This window comes from Cucumis sativus, chromosome 3, assembly GCF_000004075.3.
Source record: "Cucumis sativus cultivar 9930 chromosome 3, Cucumber_9930_V3, whole genome shotgun sequence".
NCBI classification, from domain to species: domain Eukaryota; kingdom Viridiplantae; phylum Streptophyta; class Magnoliopsida; order Cucurbitales; family Cucurbitaceae; genus Cucumis; species Cucumis sativus.
The window spans coordinates 10,431,622-10,450,320 of record NC_026657.2 but is presented as its reverse complement, the minus strand read 5'-3'; the positions used below and the strand labels follow the sequence as shown (position 1 = coordinate 10,450,320).

Below are 18,699 nucleotides of genomic sequence, written 5' to 3'. Positions count from 1 at the left end.
CGAACTCATGATTATTGTTAAACGTTTGCAAAAATAACAAAAAAAAATTATGATAATCGAGCTCATGTCTCTATATTTTATAAATTGTAAAAGTAGCAATTTAAAATCGATAATCTTCCGATAAATTTCTAATATCACTAATTACTCAGTCATATTTGTCATATTCGCAATATGAAAAAAATGTGTCATAAGCCGGACATTTCTCTTTTTGTCATTTTATACAATTTCTCCAATATTTATATGCTAACATATAAATCTTTTGAAAACTTAAAATTGGACCCAACAATAAATTCTAATCTTTTGTTCAAATTTTTTATTTTTATACTTTCGCTTGCGTTTTTGTTTTTGCTTTGGTTTTGGTTCATTTTCTAGTTTAGTTTCTCAATCTTACTCTCTTTCTTGTTCGATGCTTGGCTTTTACCTTCACTTGGTTCATTTTTTGATTTTGAAAAAGCTCATATATTGTCATCAATCATCACTTTGTCAAAAGAAGAAGAAACTATCCTATTTTTTGTCATAATTGTACTCATCGTCAAAGGTGAAATACATGAAAGAGATCTAAAGGAAGAAGAAAATAGAACGACTAAATTATTACACATTTGAATCTTACATGTCATATATAACTAAATGGTCGACAAAGAGAAAAACAACTTTTTTTTTCTTTTACATTCTAATATCTATACAATATTTTTATTCCCCCGTTTTTTTTTATAAAGTATTTGTATCCTTTATTAAACTTTATGAAGGTTTCCCTTTTTATCTTTCCTTTATCCAACAAATAAATTCTTATTTACAACTCCACAAACTTAATTATATCCCAATTTGGTATCTTTCAATCTTCTTCCTCTTAAACAGCAACTTGGGCTGCAGCCAATCTTGCTACCGGAACTCTGTTATATGCAATGCAAACAACAACAATGAGAGGGAAAATAACTATGTCATTCCACCAATTTTGCATTTTGACTAAGCAGAAAAATTAGTAATTATTTAGTATTGACTGTTTGTTCCGTAGAAATGAAAAAACGTTTAGTACTATACAATGGTTTCTATTCAAGATTTGACATTTGTTGAATACTTCTTATATGGTAAACGATGGAAAAAGAGTGTTGAAGATGTTTTCCAATATTAGAGTCGTATATATACCACTTTCATTAAACGTTTGTTTTCTCCAAGTTTTGAGATTTTGTATTATGGCCTTTATTTTGTTTGATTTCCTAAACCTTAAAAAGTAAATAAGTTTTTGAAAACTACTACTTTTAGTTTTCAAGTTTTGGTTAGGCTTTTCAACGTATTAATAGAAAATGAAAAGCAAAACAAACAAAAAATGGTTACCCATGAAAGTATGATTATAAGCTAAATTTTCAAAATCCAAATGGTTACTAAAGGGAACCCCGAGATAATTTTTAGCCTGATTTTGAAAATATCATGAACTCTTCTACTTACTCAAGTTTAGGACTCAACTCGATGAAACTTTTAAAGTCGTAAAAAGAAATATCAAACCTGAAAGGAGAACAAGAAACATAGTCAAGTCCAGCCTCAGCAAAGAATGCAACAGATGAAGGCTCTCCTCCATGTTCTCCACAAATGCCAACCTGTATTAACCTCTTTCTCATTAATATCTTTGTTATTATGGAATCGACAAATAAAAAACAGAAAAGAGGAAGGTAAATCAACACATAGATTTACGTGGTCGTTAACAAAGTATTAACCGAGTCTTCGGACAAGAGGAGAATAGTACATTAAGAATTTATAGGAAAAGGTACCTTCAAACTTGGCCTAGCTGCCCTCCCTTTTTCTGTAGCTAGCTTGATCAGTTGCCCAACTCCTTTTTGGTCAAGCACCTGCCACAAAGCAAATACACATCCAATTCACTTGTAAAACTAACTTCTCTTCAAGAAAAAGAGACAGTGGATACATTTGAAAAATAACACTGACCTCAAAGGGGTCATTTTGCAGAATTCCTTGGGATATATAAATAGGAAGAAATTTGCCAACATCATCTCTACTGTATCCAAAAGTCATTTGTGTAAGATCATTGGTCCCAAATGAGAAGAACTCTGCTTCCTTTGCAATCTGTCAGAAAACACAGCAGCAGTTCCTAGAGTTTAGAGTTCTTGTAGGCTGAACAATCTATCTATCATGTATGTTCTTCCATTACTTTGTTATTGGATCCTTGTGGTATTTTGTTTAACTTATTAGTCCTTGTACTATTTTTCTTTTTACATGTCCATCTATTGAATTTCATGAACTATCACTCAGTTACCATAGAGTCTTCAGTTAATTGACCTGCCTTCCACTTTCTTGTTTGACATTTCCAATTCTTACACTGCTTTGTTGAATAGTCTCATGCTAAGTTAGTTCGATTTCAATCTGATAGACATTGTTTTCAGTTTTCAGATATAGGAATTTCAATCATGGTCCCACTTTGTATATATGGTAACTATTTCTTGAATGTTCCATTAGGATTTGGTTGATGGTCTAAAACTAGAATGCATAGAGCAGAGTTTGCACATTCTATAATACCTCATCTGCAACCAGAGCAGCTCTAGGAATTTCAATCATGGTTCCCACTTTGTAACTTATGGAGGAACCCATCTCTGAGAACACCTTCTCAGCAACACGGCGAATTGAGCTGACTTGATGTTTAAGTTCCTGTCATCAAGCAAGCCGTTATTGTACAAAAAGGTTGCATTTCTTCTTCTAGTTTAGCTGACATGTTATGTTTCGATTCCTAAATATAGAATAAGCACAAGAACTCGTTTGAATACATGTACATGGATCAGTGAAGATGCAAACTGAATTGTCTCTACAGAAGAAACTTGTATGTTTGTCAACTTGAGCATAATTCAACAAGATCTTCCGTGTTGTCAAACTCAATTAAAGCAAAAAAAAAAAAGTATGTTTATCAGAACATTAATAACAGAAAGAAACAGTTCGTACTTGTGGTGTTCCAACTAATGGAACCATTATCTCAGGCAAAACTTTAATTCCTTGACTGCTCATTGAGATAGCAGCCTGGAAGATAGCACGAGCTTGCATTTCCGTCAGCTCTGGGTATGAAATCCCAAGCCTGTGTTTTCAGAAACAATCAGAAACTATTTGGATAAAATTTGCAATGGCATAGTTATTTCTTACCGGTGATCTTTTCCGTTTATTTATGACATATCGTACCTACAACCACGAAAACCGAGCATTGGGTTAACTTCCGAGAGCTTCTCGATTCTAGAAAACACTTCATCTTCACTCATTCCAGTCTCTGCAGTTAGTCCTTTGACAATTTCTTCCAGATCCCCTTCTGGAAGGAACTCATGGAGTGGAGGGTCCAACAGTCTAATAGTCACTGGAAGACCTGAAATTGTAAAACGAAAATCACAAAAACATACGATATTGTTTATACCATGTCAAGGAACTACAAGACAGTAGGCAGAAAGTTTGATGCCATCTTTTCGAAAGGCTTCAAAACCAAGTTCTTGAAAGAGAGAGGAAGTACCATCCATTGCTCGGAAAATTCCCTCAAAATCGGATCTTTGATAAGGTAATAACAAGTCCAAAGCTGACTTCCTTTGTTCGACCGTAACTGCCATTATCATCTTTCTTACAGCTCTGATCCTCTCATCAGATGCAAAGAACTGAAATATCCCATATACATGAGAAAAGGATTTATCATATTGAAAGATTCAAGTGAGAATACCGATACCACTAGATTATGATGAAAAGGTGAATAGAACAGATGGATGAAATTACCATATGCTCTGTCCTGCACAACCCGATTCCTTGGGCGCCATTGTTACGAGCTGTAAGAGCATCTTCAGGAGTGTCAGCATTGGCCATAACCTTCAAGAGCATCAAATATCAATCAATGAATAGAATGATCAAAGATTTAGCTGGAAGGAAGAAACAAAACACAATCACTTGAAGTTGGTTGGGAGTTATCAAATGCTAAAGAGTATCAAGCACCTTAAGACGTCTTATTTGATCAGCCCAAGACATAAAGATCTCCAAATCCCCACTTAAAGCTGGAGGAGAGAGTGGCTGCTTGCCCAATATCACTTCACCTGTAGAGCCATTGAGGGATATCCAGTCACCTTCATTGATTACCAAATCTCCAATGACAAGAACCTGCATTGTTATGAAGTAATCTTCACAATCCAGTTCATTCTTTTGTTGTTTTTCGTACCACCTCTAAGAAAAAGAAGAAAAGGGTTAAAGGACTGACCTTCGCAGAGTCGTTTACTCTGATATCTGAACAACCAGAAACGCAGCATTTCCCCCATCCACGAGCGACCACAGCAGCATGAGAAGTCATTCCACCTCTAGCTGTCAAAATTCCAGTAGCAGCATGCATGCCACCAACATCCTCTGGGCTGGTCTCTGCCCTTACCTTTACAAGTCACAGCCATGAATGAGGTCAGAGTACTATTAGGGTGATCGCTATTAGTTGACTGTTCACGACTTTGAAATAGAGTTCAATCTCAGTTGAGTAACACTATTAGGAATTGACATAAATGAGACATTAATGAAGGATGCTGTGAAAATGAGACTGAAACTTTGTAAAATCATATGAACAGTGCCACTTAGTTACATATATGTCAAAATGAAAATGGACATGGTCATACCAAGATGACACTCTTTCCCTGAGCATGCCAGGCTTCAGCGTCGTCGGCACTGAATACTACCTGCCCCACTGCTGCACCAGGAGATGCAGGCAAGCCTGTTGCAACTACTTGGTCCTTATAAGCAGAGGGATCTTCAAACTGAGCCAACAGATATAACAAGATACGTAAGAATCTGTATAAACGTAGCTGTAAATGCAACAACGAAACAATCTCATACTCATGCCAAAAAAATTCATCCGAACTCGGTCAGATATAAAATGCTGGGGAATTTGTGTTTGACAAGACAGACAAAATGATATCCTTGTTTTGTTTTTTAATAGATATCTAAGTACAGAGATATTTTGGCCCCCAATTTCTTGGATTGGTGCTGTAGCTTATTTTGATAACCATCCAATGTGTAAAATTTTTTAGCTCTGATAAATGGAAGGACAAATAAAACCATGCCTGAGGATGAAGAAGTTGGTCGAGATGTTGTGGCTCAACCATCTTAATAGCAGTACGAGTGTCAACAAGTCCTTCATCCACCAAATCAACAGCTATCTTCACTGCACCTTTACCCGTGCGTTTTCCAGAACGACATTGCAACATCCATAGCCTGTTTTCTTGGACTGTGAACTCAATATCCTGAAAATTTTCGAAACATTCCAGCTTAGTGATCTGGCATAGTACAGTGCATCGCCATCAGTATGAAAATTTCTGACTAATATAGAAATACCATCATGTCTTTGTAATGTCTCTCTAAAATTTCACAATTCTCAACCAGCTCTTTGTAAGCTTCGGGCATATGATCTTTCATGGTGTCCAAGTCTTCAGGTGTCCTTATCCCAGCAACTACGTCCTCACCCTGATTAATAGAAGAAAAGGAAAACGATGCAACAGATTTTCTTTTTCAGAAAGTACGATTATACAACTGCAAGGGAATAGTGAACGTCCTTAACATTCCTCCATAGTACATAAGAAAAGAAGTACAACAAAGATCATGGGCTTTTCAAATGACTTTCGAAGTGTTTAAAATCATTTTTCCACTTAAAAGAACTTTTTAAACACTTAGATTAGTCATTCTAAACCGGTAGTAAGACAGTGAATGCAACCTGAGCGTTGATGAGGAACTCTCCATATAACTTCTTTTCACCAGTACTTGGATTTCTAGTGAACAATACTCCAGTCCCAGAAGTAGATCCCATGTTTCCAAACACCATGGATTGAATGTTCACAGCAGTTCCCTTCAACCCAGTAATTTGGTTGATGCTTCGATATTTGTTGGCCCTTGGGCTATCCCAAGAGTTGAAAACTGCTTTGACAGCTAACTGCAACTGCTGTTTTGGGTCTGCAAATTATTACAAAAGTGTTGATAGCAAGAACAGTCTAACAATAGCAGGATGATCGGGCAGAAGGCCTTTCTTATTTGCTATGCTCACAAAGCAAAATTACTGATGAGAGCACCTGAAGGAAACGTTTCGCCCATAGCTTCGACATAGACCTCCTTGTACTGTTCCACAAGCTCCTTAAGATCAGAGGCGGTTAGATCAGTATCAAGTTCAATTCCTTTTGCAATTTTCAAGTGTTCCAGCTTCTCCTCAAACAAAGAATGTGAAATGTCCATCACCTTCAAATGGACATGAAATGTTCAGTTGGTATCATGACTTTTTTCAACTAAAATGCTTGATACCTATCATCAAATAATCAAAGAAGAAGAAGAAAGAAAAATAAAAGGCATAGATCAGAAAACAGCTATGGACGAACCACTTACAACGTTTCCAAACATGTCTAGAAAGCGCCGATAAGAGTCGTAAGCAAAGCGCTCTCCACTTTTGTCAGCTAATCCAGCAACCACTTCGTCATTTAATCCAAGGTTAAGGACAGTATCCATCATTCCAGGCATTGAGATCTAGACATCAACACAAGAAAAGTAGTCATGATGATTTTGAAACTATCATTTGCGTATTATCTTAGATCATTTTCTACGATTTTAACATTTTCTCAATATCACAGTCCAACTTTGAACTTCTCCATGTTTAATTTTTCATGGTCACTGATGAACACTGTCAATGGCCTACTCTGTTAAATCATAGTCTAACTTACCCACCCTCATTTTCGCATGAGTATTGCCATTCACATTAAGTAAAACGAACACTGTCAATGGTGTAGTAGCTGATATTTGTAACAGACAGCGAATGTGCAAAGGGGAAGATCACTTACAGCAGCACCAGATCGAACCGAGAGAAGGAGAGGCTTTAAAGGATCTCCAAGAACAGCTCCCATGTCCTTTTCAATACTTTCCAATCCTTCCAGTATCTCTTCCCACAAGCCATCTGGTAATCTATTTCCATTTTCCTGGTACTCTTGGCATGCTTCAGTTGAGATGGTGAGTCCAGGTGGAACGGACAACCCGATGCTTGCCATCTCAGCAAGGTTTGCTCCCTTCCCTCCCAACTGTAGCACAACAGTGTGAATCTATGTGAACATTCTGGTATCACTGGATACTTTAATACACCCAAGAACTACTCAAGCATTTGTCTGTGATTTTATAGCTATAAGGCTCTTCACATTTGTTTCAAAGATATCTTCTATGGTTGAAGCATTTCTTACCAGTTTACAATGGAAAAGTGATCTGAAAAGTTCTAGAAGCACTTACCAAGGACTTCATGCTCTTGTTACCCTCACTCCTTCCTTTTCCAAAAGTGAATACTCTCTGTTCAAACAAGAAATTGAATCAAAACCAGGTAAATTGCACATCATAAGGAGAATATACATCTTACAAGCTAAGCATTCCAAAGAACCTGACAGGATACTACAACTCAATAAAATAATCAAATTGACAAATATGGTAAGAACTTAGGTGGTGGGGCTATAAACTATGGCCACCAAAAACTTACGATATGAAAAGAGTAACCAAAAGACACAAGAGCATATATAGCAACCTTTTTGGTAGTAGGTATAACAGGACTGAGGACTGCATCAGCTCTTGAACCGTGACGGTTGGAAGGCTCATGTCTCTCTGGCTTTGGACTACTGATATGCAAATCTTGGCAGCAAATACCTTTACCCTTACCACCTCTGTTTGCCCTCAAAGATGAATGTTTTTCTTTGAGAAGATTGGTATGACCCAAATGGTACTTTCCCCTCCTCAACAATCCTTGATCACAATCTGCTATAGTTTGCAGCAGTGATCCATGCATTAAGGAAGACATTATTTCCTCTCCAATCAATCCTGCCATGTATCAGACAAGAAAATGAAATAACACAGACAGTTAGTAGGTGCCACACATTTTCTTTTAGCAAACTCCCACTAAAACAACACCCCAAACTGAAACTTTTCAAACCAGTTATGCAGTTACCCAAATCATTGAAAAATCAAACCTGAAAGCCAGATTTCCTATTATGGTCACTCACAAGTTAAAAACTCAATGATCTCTAGAGCATTAAGAACAGGACATGGTGGGCTATCAAATTCATAAGACGCATCAGCAAAGAAGAGTCAATCTTAATTTAAAATAATAGACTCTAAAGCAATAGAACCAAGTATTCACTATAGAAAACTCTTGGAACTTCCAAAAACAAAGAGAAGAAGAACAGGAACAAGATGCTGCAACCTTCAAAATACAATGTTGTAGAAACTTCAAAAAATTAATGTGTGAATCTCGTGAAGCTGAGGATCACAGTTTCTGTAATACAAAGGGGGGAAAATGACAGTTAGCTTTTTTTCTGTTTTTTTTTTTTTTTTTTCTCTCCTTGTTCTCCCTTTTTCTTTCTTCTCCTCTTCTCCTTCTTCTGCAAGCCCATATATTCATAATTCTTTGAGTAGCGACGTAAGTGGATGAGATGAAATTACTATTAAGAAAAGTCCCATTTTGCAAACAAGTTTTGACCTTTGTTTGTCCATACAACCAACATGTGAATTTCCCAAAATAACCTCCTCATGTGGACCAGAGGAATCATTCCCCAATCAAAATCTGACACGTGGTCAAACAAAACTGTTGAATTATAGAAATGGAATCATTGGAACATACCCATTTGACCATCCTTCTTTGATTGGTGTGGCACACATATCAATAATGACAGTTTTTTTTCTTGGTTCTTCACAAATTTTGGAAGTTGAGAGTGGGAGGTAATTCAATGATTCATTGAGGGCAATTCGGTCAATAGGGATTGATATTTATGGTGAGAGGTCAGTCACCGAAGGGGAAAAATGCGACGCCGGTGGGACCTTTTCCCATACTGTTGGACGGAAGGAACGTCGGAGTCATATAGTTGCGACACGTGGCAGAGTGTTGGACACAAGGAATGAGGAGTAATCCCTCCACTCCTCCTCTATCTTATCTTCCTCTCCACAAATAACAGAGTGATTGGTTTAATAATTTAAGTTTCTGACTTGGGGAAATATTAATACCTCAAATTCATTTCAAAATTATAAACTTTATCATAAATCATCTAACTTGTATAAACAGAACTTGATGGGAGATTAGATGTGATTATAGGATTAAAATATAGTTACATCCATCCAAACATATAAACTCATTCAACAAGATTCAAAATTGAATTTCAAACCTTTGGTTAGTGGTTACTTGTTCAACTTTGTTAGGCTTATACCATTTTGGGATTGGATCGACCCTATAGGAGTCCTCCCTTATGGTTTATTGTAGGCAGCCCATGTGGGTTGACGATCGTCACCTTAAGCCTCATTTTTAAGGTCATTGTTATCAAGACAGCACTATGAGTTTTGAGTTTTGACCACTTGCTTCCTTGCAATTTACTAATAATACAACACCTAACCTTTGACCATTTTTTTTTCATAGATATCATTTCTTTTTCTAATAAGATGTCTTTCATATGATTGTTTTTATGTATGCATAATTGAAAAATTAAATGAAGAATATTAACCCTTTTCACTTGAAATGTCTATAAGTTTGGTTTAGTGTTGTCAAGCAATATATAGCCAAACATGACAATCATGTGGTTAAATGTTAACATGACAAACCTTGGAACTTCAATAATTTATTCCTATTTGATTAAGATAATTAATTAATTTAACCAATTGCACTTAATTGGTTACTCAATTCACAAATAAAAGAAGATATTTTTGTTGTTGAAATATTTACCAAAGATAGTAAAATTTTAGATTATGTCACTTGTAGTCAATGATAGATATATTAATTTTTGTCATGTAACGTAAATATTTCGATCGGTTTTGTTATATTTGAAGATGACCCTTAAAAGAAGTAAATGTAATAGCATTTCGTATGGTTCCTAACTATTGCAAAATAAGAACAAAAGAAACGAAATTAATAAAATGTGTGATGTTTTGTGGTAGCTTTTGCAAACATGTGAAAGTCTTCACTTACTAGATATGAATTAGACCTTTTAACTCAACGAGGTTCTTTGTTAGAGTGAGACCATGAATAATGTAGTTGATGGATGGATGCTTTGGCGAGATGTTTGGAAATTGCTTTTTCGTATTTTCATCATTGAGTTAGAAATCCGATTGTTCACCATGAATAATTTAAATTTGTTGCTTGAAGAGGCTTTTTCTTTGCAGTTATGAAGGCTCTTTTGAAGATGAGGAAAGAAAAAAACTTAACGTTAGTTGGTTGTATGAGCTTCTAATGGACTGCAATGTGGCCCTATTTTTAGGTATGTTTCTCAACTTTCTTCTCAATGGACGACTATGGCTGCACCATGTTTGGAACTCTATATATAGACTTTTACCACTCATACTAACGTAACTAATCCAATGCATCAAATGTCTCCATATGGCCAAAAATATGACATTGCTTTCCAAAAAAGCATATTCTATCACATGGTGAATAGTACTCTTCTCCCGTCCACTCAAAATAATAATTTCAAAAACTTGATTTTATTTTTAGAATTTAACCCACATTCAAAGGTTACTTTAACTAGAAAATAAATATTTAGAAAACTATTATAGTTTTAAAAACATTTATTATAATATTATACATTTTAATAATTTAAAAAGTATTTTGTCTTTCTCTTTCTTTGGAAAGACATTGCCTTCTCTTCAATTTGGTCATTTTGGTAAAAATTTAAACTAAATTTTGTTATTTTCTTTCTCTCTCCATGACCTTACCCTTTAAATATTTTGTGAAAATTTAAATTTTGTTATTAAATCTCCATCGAATATGAGAAATTTTGGATATTTTAAATAATTAAATAATTATGAATTTTTGCCTTTTAAATCAAACTAGGTTGAAATCTCACTTTTTTTTATAGGTGGTGTGTTTTATTTTTTATTTCTTTTCTCACTAATTTTATGAAATTTATAATTATATTTTTTTAATTATTAAAAATATGATGTGTTTTTTTAATTATTAATAATGACATGTAATGAAATTTTGTTAATGTAAATTAAAATATTTTTTAATAACTAAATTTCATTAATTTAAGAGATACAACAACTATGTTTAGTTATTTAAATATTGTAGTCTAGTTGGAAAATATTTAGTTTAATAACTAAATTACATTTTTCTTTTCTCATTATGTTTACAAGATAATTCAAAATAGGTTTGAAGGCTTTCTCTTTTGTAAAGATTAAAATAATACATTTATTTTAATACTTTAATCTAATTTCTCTCCGAGTAAAGATTGAAAAGAGAGAGAAAAATAAATAATAAAATAATAAATATGTTAAGAAAAATAATTCTAAATAACATATATATATATTTGTTATTTTCGGTTGGATTAATATATTAAAAAAAAACCATCTTTAATTTGAGGAAAGGTATAACTTTATTCAATTGGTAAGTTTCTTTTAATTTAATATTGATCAATACTGTTATGATAAGAAAATTATTAATTAGAAGCATATTATCAGTAGATGTATGATTTTATTTTAATATTAAAATTATGTTAAATGCATATTACTACATTATTTAGGGTTTTAATGTTAGTAGTTAATAAATGATTTTATTGTTATGATATTAAGTTATAAGAGTTATACTATTGTTAACATGAGCTTAGTTCAACTGGCACCTATATGTTCTTGTGGACAAGAGATCTTGGGTTCAAATTCCCACCTAGCATAAAAAAAATCCTATGCACTGCTACGTTAATTTAATTTTGTCAATTATGGATCATTATTTAAAAAAACGATTAAATACATCATCTATAAAGGAATTGAAATTTCCATTTAAAAAGCAAAAATTTCTCATTATGTAATTATTTAAATTTACATATTTAAATGAAAAAAAAAATGACAAGGCAACCCAACCTTGAAGAGAGAAAATAAGGAGGGAAGAGAACTTTTTATCCTCTCCTATGTTTAGACAACTCAAGACATATGAGAGAGAATACAAGTCCACTATATTTTAATAAATATTTTTTGAAACTCCAATATTTTGTTAAATTTTTTTGTAAACTAACTATATTTATAAATTTACCTACTTTTTAACACATATTTATTTATGTTTTGAGGAAGAAAAACTTAAACTTCATGAATTGAAATAAAACTGTTTGGTAATTATTTTGTTTTTCAATAATTTGCATATTTCTTAAATAAAACAATTAAACTCTTAGTCAAAACAAAAACAAAAAACCAATATTATTGTTACCAAACAAAATTAATTCCTTTGAGCTTTATTTGTGAGAAATTGAGATTTTCCACCTAAACACAAAGTTCCCTTGTGCTGAAAAAAATTCAATTATTACCAAAACAAAGAATCTCTATTTTTTATATTTATATATTTTTTAGATTTATATATACTTTTTTATTTATATAGATATATAAAATTATATATAAAAATGAACGAATTGTTAATGAATTGATTGAGTTAATTTTACATAAAATTTATCTAGAAAATATCTCTTAATTTCGCTTTTCTTTCTTTTTTTTTCTTCTTCTTTTTTTTTTTTCCTTTTTTGTGTGAGTGTGTATATAAAACTAAATATAAATTAATTTAGTATTGATTTCAATTCATGACTACGGTTCACTAAAATCTTTTTTTTTATATATATACTTTTTAAATTTACCCATTCTTTAGAAAATAATAATAGTAAGTTTCCCACTCACAGAAAAACCTAAACTCCTAAAATCTCTCAAACTTACCCCCACCAACAATCCTGTAGAAAAGAATAATAATAACAATAAAGTTGAATACTTTAATCTATTTTGTTACTTTCAATCTTTTTTTAGTTCAATTTAGTGTTAACTATTAAGTCCAAAGGTAAAAGAAGAAATATAAAATTAAAAAAAGAAAAGTTATTTCTACACTGCCCCTCCAGAAAGAGGAAAAAAGAACCTACAACTAAAATTAAATGGTTCGATAAGCAAAGCATAGCGTAAGACTTCAGCTGAGAGCAATTTGGCTGTTTGCCAAGACCTTTGAATATTGAAATTTAAGCATCGAAAATGAAATTCAACCCAAATTAATAACCTACATTGGTACCACTCTAGACTAACTTTGATAGGAACTTAATCAAAATATAAACATAAATACTAACTTAACTAGACCAAGCAAAATAATAATTAAACCCCCCCATTTGGTTTTTTATATTTGTTTTTAATCTAATTATAACTTAGATTGCTTCCTACATTTTTCCTATCTTACATTTTCTAGTGTGTTCTAAATCAAGTCAAAAGTTGAAATTTTTAAAAAATAATAATAAAAAGAAGTAATATTCCAAAACTTCTTTTTGTTTTTGTTTTTTTAAGAAACAAATTGACTAAGAACTCTAATGCCCACATAGGAAATATAAAAACCATGAGTAAGAAATTTCCATAAAACAAGTATATTTTAAAACAATCAAATGGTTAGCAAATGGGACTAAAAATGTGTTTGGATTAATTTTGAAAATAATAAAGTGTACTTAAAGTGTACTTTTTTTTTTTCTTCTTGTCAATAGGTCTGCCTAAGCTGTTTAGAAGAAGAGAGCTAATAGAAAAAGGAAAGGGCAGTTGAAAGATAAGAGTTATGTTGCATTATCCTACTTTGGATGCCAAAAATTTTGGATGATCAAAAGTATAGGATAAAGAGTATACCTTGTTCAACAGTTGCTGAGGGATGTAAGGTAAGCATTGACAATAACACCAACATAGCAGTAGTAGCCAAACTTTGATTTTCCAACAACACTTTTTCTAACAAGGGTAATTCAAATGCATTATTCCATTCCATAGGAGTCCCAGAACATTATTCAAAAACACTCAACTCACCATGTAAACTGATTAAGAGCGAGCATAACGGACTGGAATACGCCGCTGTATCGGGCTCCTACAAGATGGACAATCTTTCATACCCTGTTTTTCATGTAGTTCATTGCAGGTTGTGCACACCACTTGATGGGCGCAGGGAAGGAAAACTACTGACATCTCCTCTGAAAGGCACATCACACATTCTCGTTCCCGCTTCACACCACCTGTCCCAGAGTACTTGTAAAGATCCTTCATCGATTCTGATACATTTGGGGACCATGACTCTTTGTGATCTGTGTTATTTCTGGTATCTGTAAGCCTACTGGCATAACTTCCGTCTATGCCTCTCTTAAGAGCTGCAATTCTTGACGAATCGGTCTTAAGTCTCAATACAGAGATTTCTTTTTCAAGCTTTTGGATATCGTCTTTGTATTTTATAAGATTATTTTCTGCTTTCAATTTAATTGTATCCTCCTTTACTTTTACTGAATCTTCGATTTGTTCTCTTTCCTTTCTCAATGAAGCAGCCTGCACAAGCAGTTCATCTTTTGCTCTCTCTTCCAACTTCCATCGACCCTGAGATATGTTCCTTGTCAATGAGAAAGGGCCCACAATTTGACACGTAATTAATTGAACTAACACAACAGTACAAATTAAGCACAAGAATACGACCGTTGATGTATTTTTAAGCCCATCAAATGAAAAAAATTCGAGAATGTCGAAAATCAATGAAAAACATATAAATACAAAACTAGAAACCTGATCACAAAACGAAAAGGAAATATGTTCAAGATAAAACACACGGCACAATCTTTCAAATATAAGTGCAGTTATTAAAAGATGCAAACTGACACCAGCCAATATCAAGTAAAAAGACAACAAATGAGATGCAATATCCACCTCTATACGAAAAAAATCTAAAGATAACAATTGACACCTTGGAACTTCAACAAGATTCTTAATGCTCAATAGCTGCAGAATTGGCTAAACAAAAAACTTCGACAAGAAAGAAGGAGAACATGCTGGAATATTTAAATTGGGGAAAAAACACCAACCAGTAATACGCAAACATACCAGGAAATAAACACAGCAAAGATGCGCAAAATGATCTGCAATAGGATCTAAGTCCAGTTTTTTATGGGGGGGATAAATAGCAAATACTCGATGAAAGAATGTAAGGAGGGCACAAGAAAACACCCCATGAAGAGCCCAACAAGTCCAGGGATGTGGTAAAAATTTTGATTGCCACCCAAAATATATTGTAATTTCGGTTCTATTCCAGGTTGCCAGAATTAATAATAAGGCAGTAAAATACAGTAGGTAAAAGTCATAAGAATTACGGACTACTTGTTAAAATATACCTCAAGTTGCTCCTGGAGATCTCTGGCCTGCTCAAGTTCCTGTATTAGTTTTTTCACTTTTCTTTTTTCGGCTGTATGTTCTTCTTGAAACAGCATTTTCTGCTTCTCCCATGATTGAACTTTCATCAGTGTTTTCTTTTCCCTCTTAGAAACCTCTTGATAGCTAGCAGCTGATTCTGTGGCCCGTAATTTTGCAACCTCCATATCCTGTCGTAATGCAGCATTCTCCACTTCAAGCCTCCGAACAGCAGAGTTAGCAAGTTCAACCTGCCCACTAGCCTTGCACAATGCATGTTCCATCTCAGAGAGTTTCTTCATTGTATTTTCCTCTAGTGTCTGCTTCTCCTTTTTCAGCCGTTCAACTTCCTCTTTTTCTTGCTTCAAAGCCTTGAGTTCGGCCTTGTCCTTACTTAGCCTTCTTGCAGCCTGCATGACCTTTTGATTGGCCCACTGTGTCCACTCCTGCAGTTGATTTTGTAATTCCTGAACTCTTGGCAGTAGATTCAAAACCATCTCGTCCTTCTTGTCTCTAGGAAACCACTGTCCAATGAACTTTTCTTGAGGTTTCTCAACAAAACTACTAGTTGACGATTCAGGATTGCAGTTGAAAGGAACTGAGGGTTGATTACTTTTAGCAGGCAAAGAAAGAGAAAGATCAATATCGGTTGTCGGTGGCGCAGATGAAGTATTAAGTGCAGGTAACGCGGGTGGTGAACTAGGTGCGGGCATTGAAGATGGTAAATTGGTCTTGGAAAAAGGAGAAACAGTATTAATATTTTCCAAGTTAAATGGTAGAGAAGAAGAAGGAATGTCCATGGTCGAAAGATTATGGCTCCCATTATCTTGGGCCACATCAATTCCCATAGCCTTGCTTATTTTCAATGAAGCATTCTTAAAATTTACCGCAGTGGAGCCTGAAACAGACTTTAGTTTCTTATCCAACATTAAACCCCCCAAACCAGTCAGCTTTCCGGCTCTTGATGATCCCTTAGCTCCATATGTTCGAAAGTTTTTATCCACATGAAGTGACTTCTGTCGTAGCATGTATTCTCTCTTAGTTATATTAGAATGAACCTTTCTACTGCTCTCAATTTTTTCTTCTGACACAGAAGTTTGAGAGTTTACAGCCACACTAAATGATTCCTCAACAACATCAAAGGTGGAATTTTGTAATTCTTTTTCTGATAATGGTCCACTTGAAAATAATGGGTCCTTTGGTTTTGAAATACTAGGAACTCCTACAGTGGCTGGTCCATCATATTGGGAACCATGAGCACAACTGATTGGAGAGATTGGCTTCACAGGCTTAGGAAGATTCATCTCGGAGCTTTTGACTTCTGCTTTTAACTGTGGGATAGTGTTAGACGAGCTCTCATTCGAAGTACCATCACAGACAAGTGCATTACACGGGTCGCTATCCATTGCGCACGCAAGAGCTACACTCATATCAGAAATCAATAAGCACCACATTGCATCGCCAGTGCTGAAGAAAGGCCTAATCTCACGTAAAACACAAACTAATTCGGCTAAAATATATTTTTCTAGTTGCTGTAAATCTTCAAAATAGTGTTCCCTGGAATGATCAATTTCTTGACCACGTCTAAGAAAAGCTAAGGTGTTATCCACTACATTTGAAACTGTATCTTTACCACCAAAACAGATGCCAGACCTTGAGACAGCCTTTATAGCAACCTCTTCGGTGTATCCAGAAGCAACAATCTTCTTGATTGCACCCTTGAATATTGTGTCCAAATTGATTAAAACTAGTTCTTCGAGCTGAGCTTCTGTAAGGTCACTCCAATCAGCATCTTGATCTTCATCAACTTCTAATTCCCCTCTTGGCCAGTTTATCCCAACGTCCGAAGAGCCTCCATTGGACAATCCAAGATCAAGTTTCAATCCAGCAGAAAATTCTTGACTAATGCTACAAAGGTCACACCCACTGCTTTGCCCCATACTTGAACTAATCTCAAATTTCTCAGCTGAAAACTCATAACTCGGACATTTATCTTGAGACGAAGAGGTGATCTTATTCAGATCACCTAAAGGAGGATCTGCTCTGTATTTCCTCTTATTCCTACTCCCTTTTTCCTGAACAGTCATCGAAGAAGGCCCATGATTACTAGTACTGGGACAACTCGGCTTAGCGACCATTGATGCCATTTCCCACTGCACAGGACAACAATGTATAAGTACCTAATCAAGTTATCTTCCTTTCCTTCCCTTGTGTGGATTAATATACACTTAAGACTCAACAAGTAAAAGTACCAGACGTTTCTCATACCTCAATGCAGTTGAAAAACCATGAACATCCATTTTACGTAGACCAAAAGAAAAAGAAAGAAAAAGCAGAACTAGCATCGGATGAATGAATCGTATACAGCTAAAAATTGAGAAGCTGAAGATACAAAACAAGACAAAAGAACTAAATAATCCAGGTTCTAGAGTATTCATCTGACAATGAACTAAAAACGCATACCTCGAATCTCAGTACTAAAATCGAGTATAATCAAAATCTGCATCAAGAAGAGAGTAAGTAATTAATTCCAAAAGCAAACAAGTAAGGAAAAAAGCATAAACTGAAGAAGAGAATCTACACCCGTCTCAACACGTTAAACCCGTGGAACACGAGCGAAAACCAAAATCATGTAAATGCAATTCCATCGTGAATTAAACAACAAAAACCTACCTCGTAGATCCAAGGAACATAAAACTTCAGCAGCAATTTTTCTATTGGGGAAGAAGAAGAAGAATAAGAAGAAGAAGAGTGGTAAAAGAAGAGAAGAAGATCTTCTTCCCCCAAACAGGAATTGGAGAATTGAATGTAAGGATGAAACGATCGGCAGAATCAAAATCAGCGGATTGAAACTGATGATTTGGAAGAATCGAAGATGGAAAGAAATGCAAAATCAGATGAACATCGATGAATCAGAAAGAGAAATCCGTATAAGAGTTTTTTCTTTTTTAATTTTCTTTTCCTATATATATATATATATATTTTTTTTCCTCCTTTCGTTCCTTATTTTGTTGGTGTAGCGTAGAGTATATAGCGTCTCTCTCTCTCTCTCTCTCTCTCTCTCTCTCTCTCTTTACTGAATATTTGTGTTGTTGTATTGTAATGTTTTTCTCACTTTTTCGCTTTTATGTTAACCACGTTAACTAACTATGGTTAACTAAATCCTCCTCCTCTAATTTCCCATGGTTACTCCACTACTCCCCCATTTTATTTTTTCTTCCTATTTTCAAGTTTTAAAATATAATACTTTCATATCTTTTTTTTTTATTTTCCCATCAAAGTTCAGAAAAACAAAGTTAAATTTTGAAAACCAACAAAAGTCGATCAAAGCTGAATTTAAGATTAAATAGGAATCTAAAATTTCATAAATATTTTCTCTTTCATATATATATATATATATATATATTTAATTTTCCTATGCTTAATGTGTTTCGTGTTTCTATAAGTTAGTTGGTGAGAGTTATTTCTTTTGATCAATTTTTCTCCAACAATTCAATTGAGTGATGCAATGAAAATAGAGGATTTGATAATTATTTGTCTTTTAGGTTTGGTGGAATTCAAATT

General features: G+C 34.2%; 2 protein-coding genes across 4 annotated transcripts; both read right to left on the bottom strand.

Annotated features, from left to right (window-relative positions):
• Positions 1 to 489: 489 nt before the first annotated feature.
• LOC101214608 (pyruvate, phosphate dikinase 2) lies at positions 490 to 8,392 on the bottom strand. 3 transcript variants are annotated; one of them, XM_004134123.3, is made up of 21 exons: positions 8,210 to 8,392; positions 7,538 to 7,827; positions 7,252 to 7,308; positions 6,816 to 7,049; positions 6,367 to 6,504; positions 6,060 to 6,222; positions 5,708 to 5,943; positions 5,332 to 5,460; positions 5,061 to 5,240; positions 4,617 to 4,754; positions 4,217 to 4,381; positions 3,958 to 4,119; positions 3,745 to 3,834; positions 3,491 to 3,629; positions 3,172 to 3,349; positions 2,941 to 3,070; positions 2,524 to 2,652; positions 1,936 to 2,073; positions 1,764 to 1,841; positions 1,501 to 1,592; positions 490 to 890 (listed from the first exon to the last, which is right to left on the bottom strand). In XM_004134123.3, exons 2-21 carry the CDS (start codon positions 7,805 to 7,807, stop codon positions 848 to 850), a joined length of 2,889 nt encoding a protein of 962 aa, XP_004134171.2. In that variant the 5' UTR covers positions 7,808 to 7,827; positions 8,210 to 8,392; the 3' UTR covers positions 490 to 847. The 3 variants fall into 3 exon arrangements, with proteins under 3 accessions (XP_004134171.2, XP_011651008.1, XP_011651007.1); XM_011652706.2 differs by lacking the exon at positions 8,210 to 8,392 and adding an exon at positions 8,010 to 8,203; XM_011652705.2 differs by lacking the exon at positions 8,210 to 8,392 and adding an exon at positions 7,977 to 7,994.
• Positions 8,393 to 13,524: 5,132 nt separating this feature from the next.
• LOC101214366 (putative E3 ubiquitin-protein ligase RF298) lies at positions 13,525 to 18,208 on the bottom strand. The gene is made up of 4 exons (XM_004134122.3): positions 17,809 to 18,208; positions 17,599 to 17,635; positions 15,120 to 17,288; positions 13,525 to 14,334 (listed from the first exon to the last, which is right to left on the bottom strand). The coding sequence occupies exons 3-4, from the start codon at positions 17,280 to 17,282 to the stop codon at positions 13,792 to 13,794; spliced, it is 2,706 nt and encodes a 901-aa protein (XP_004134170.2). The 5' UTR covers positions 17,283 to 17,288; positions 17,599 to 17,635; positions 17,809 to 18,208; the 3' UTR covers positions 13,525 to 13,791.
• Positions 18,209 to 18,699: the final 491 nt, after the last annotated feature.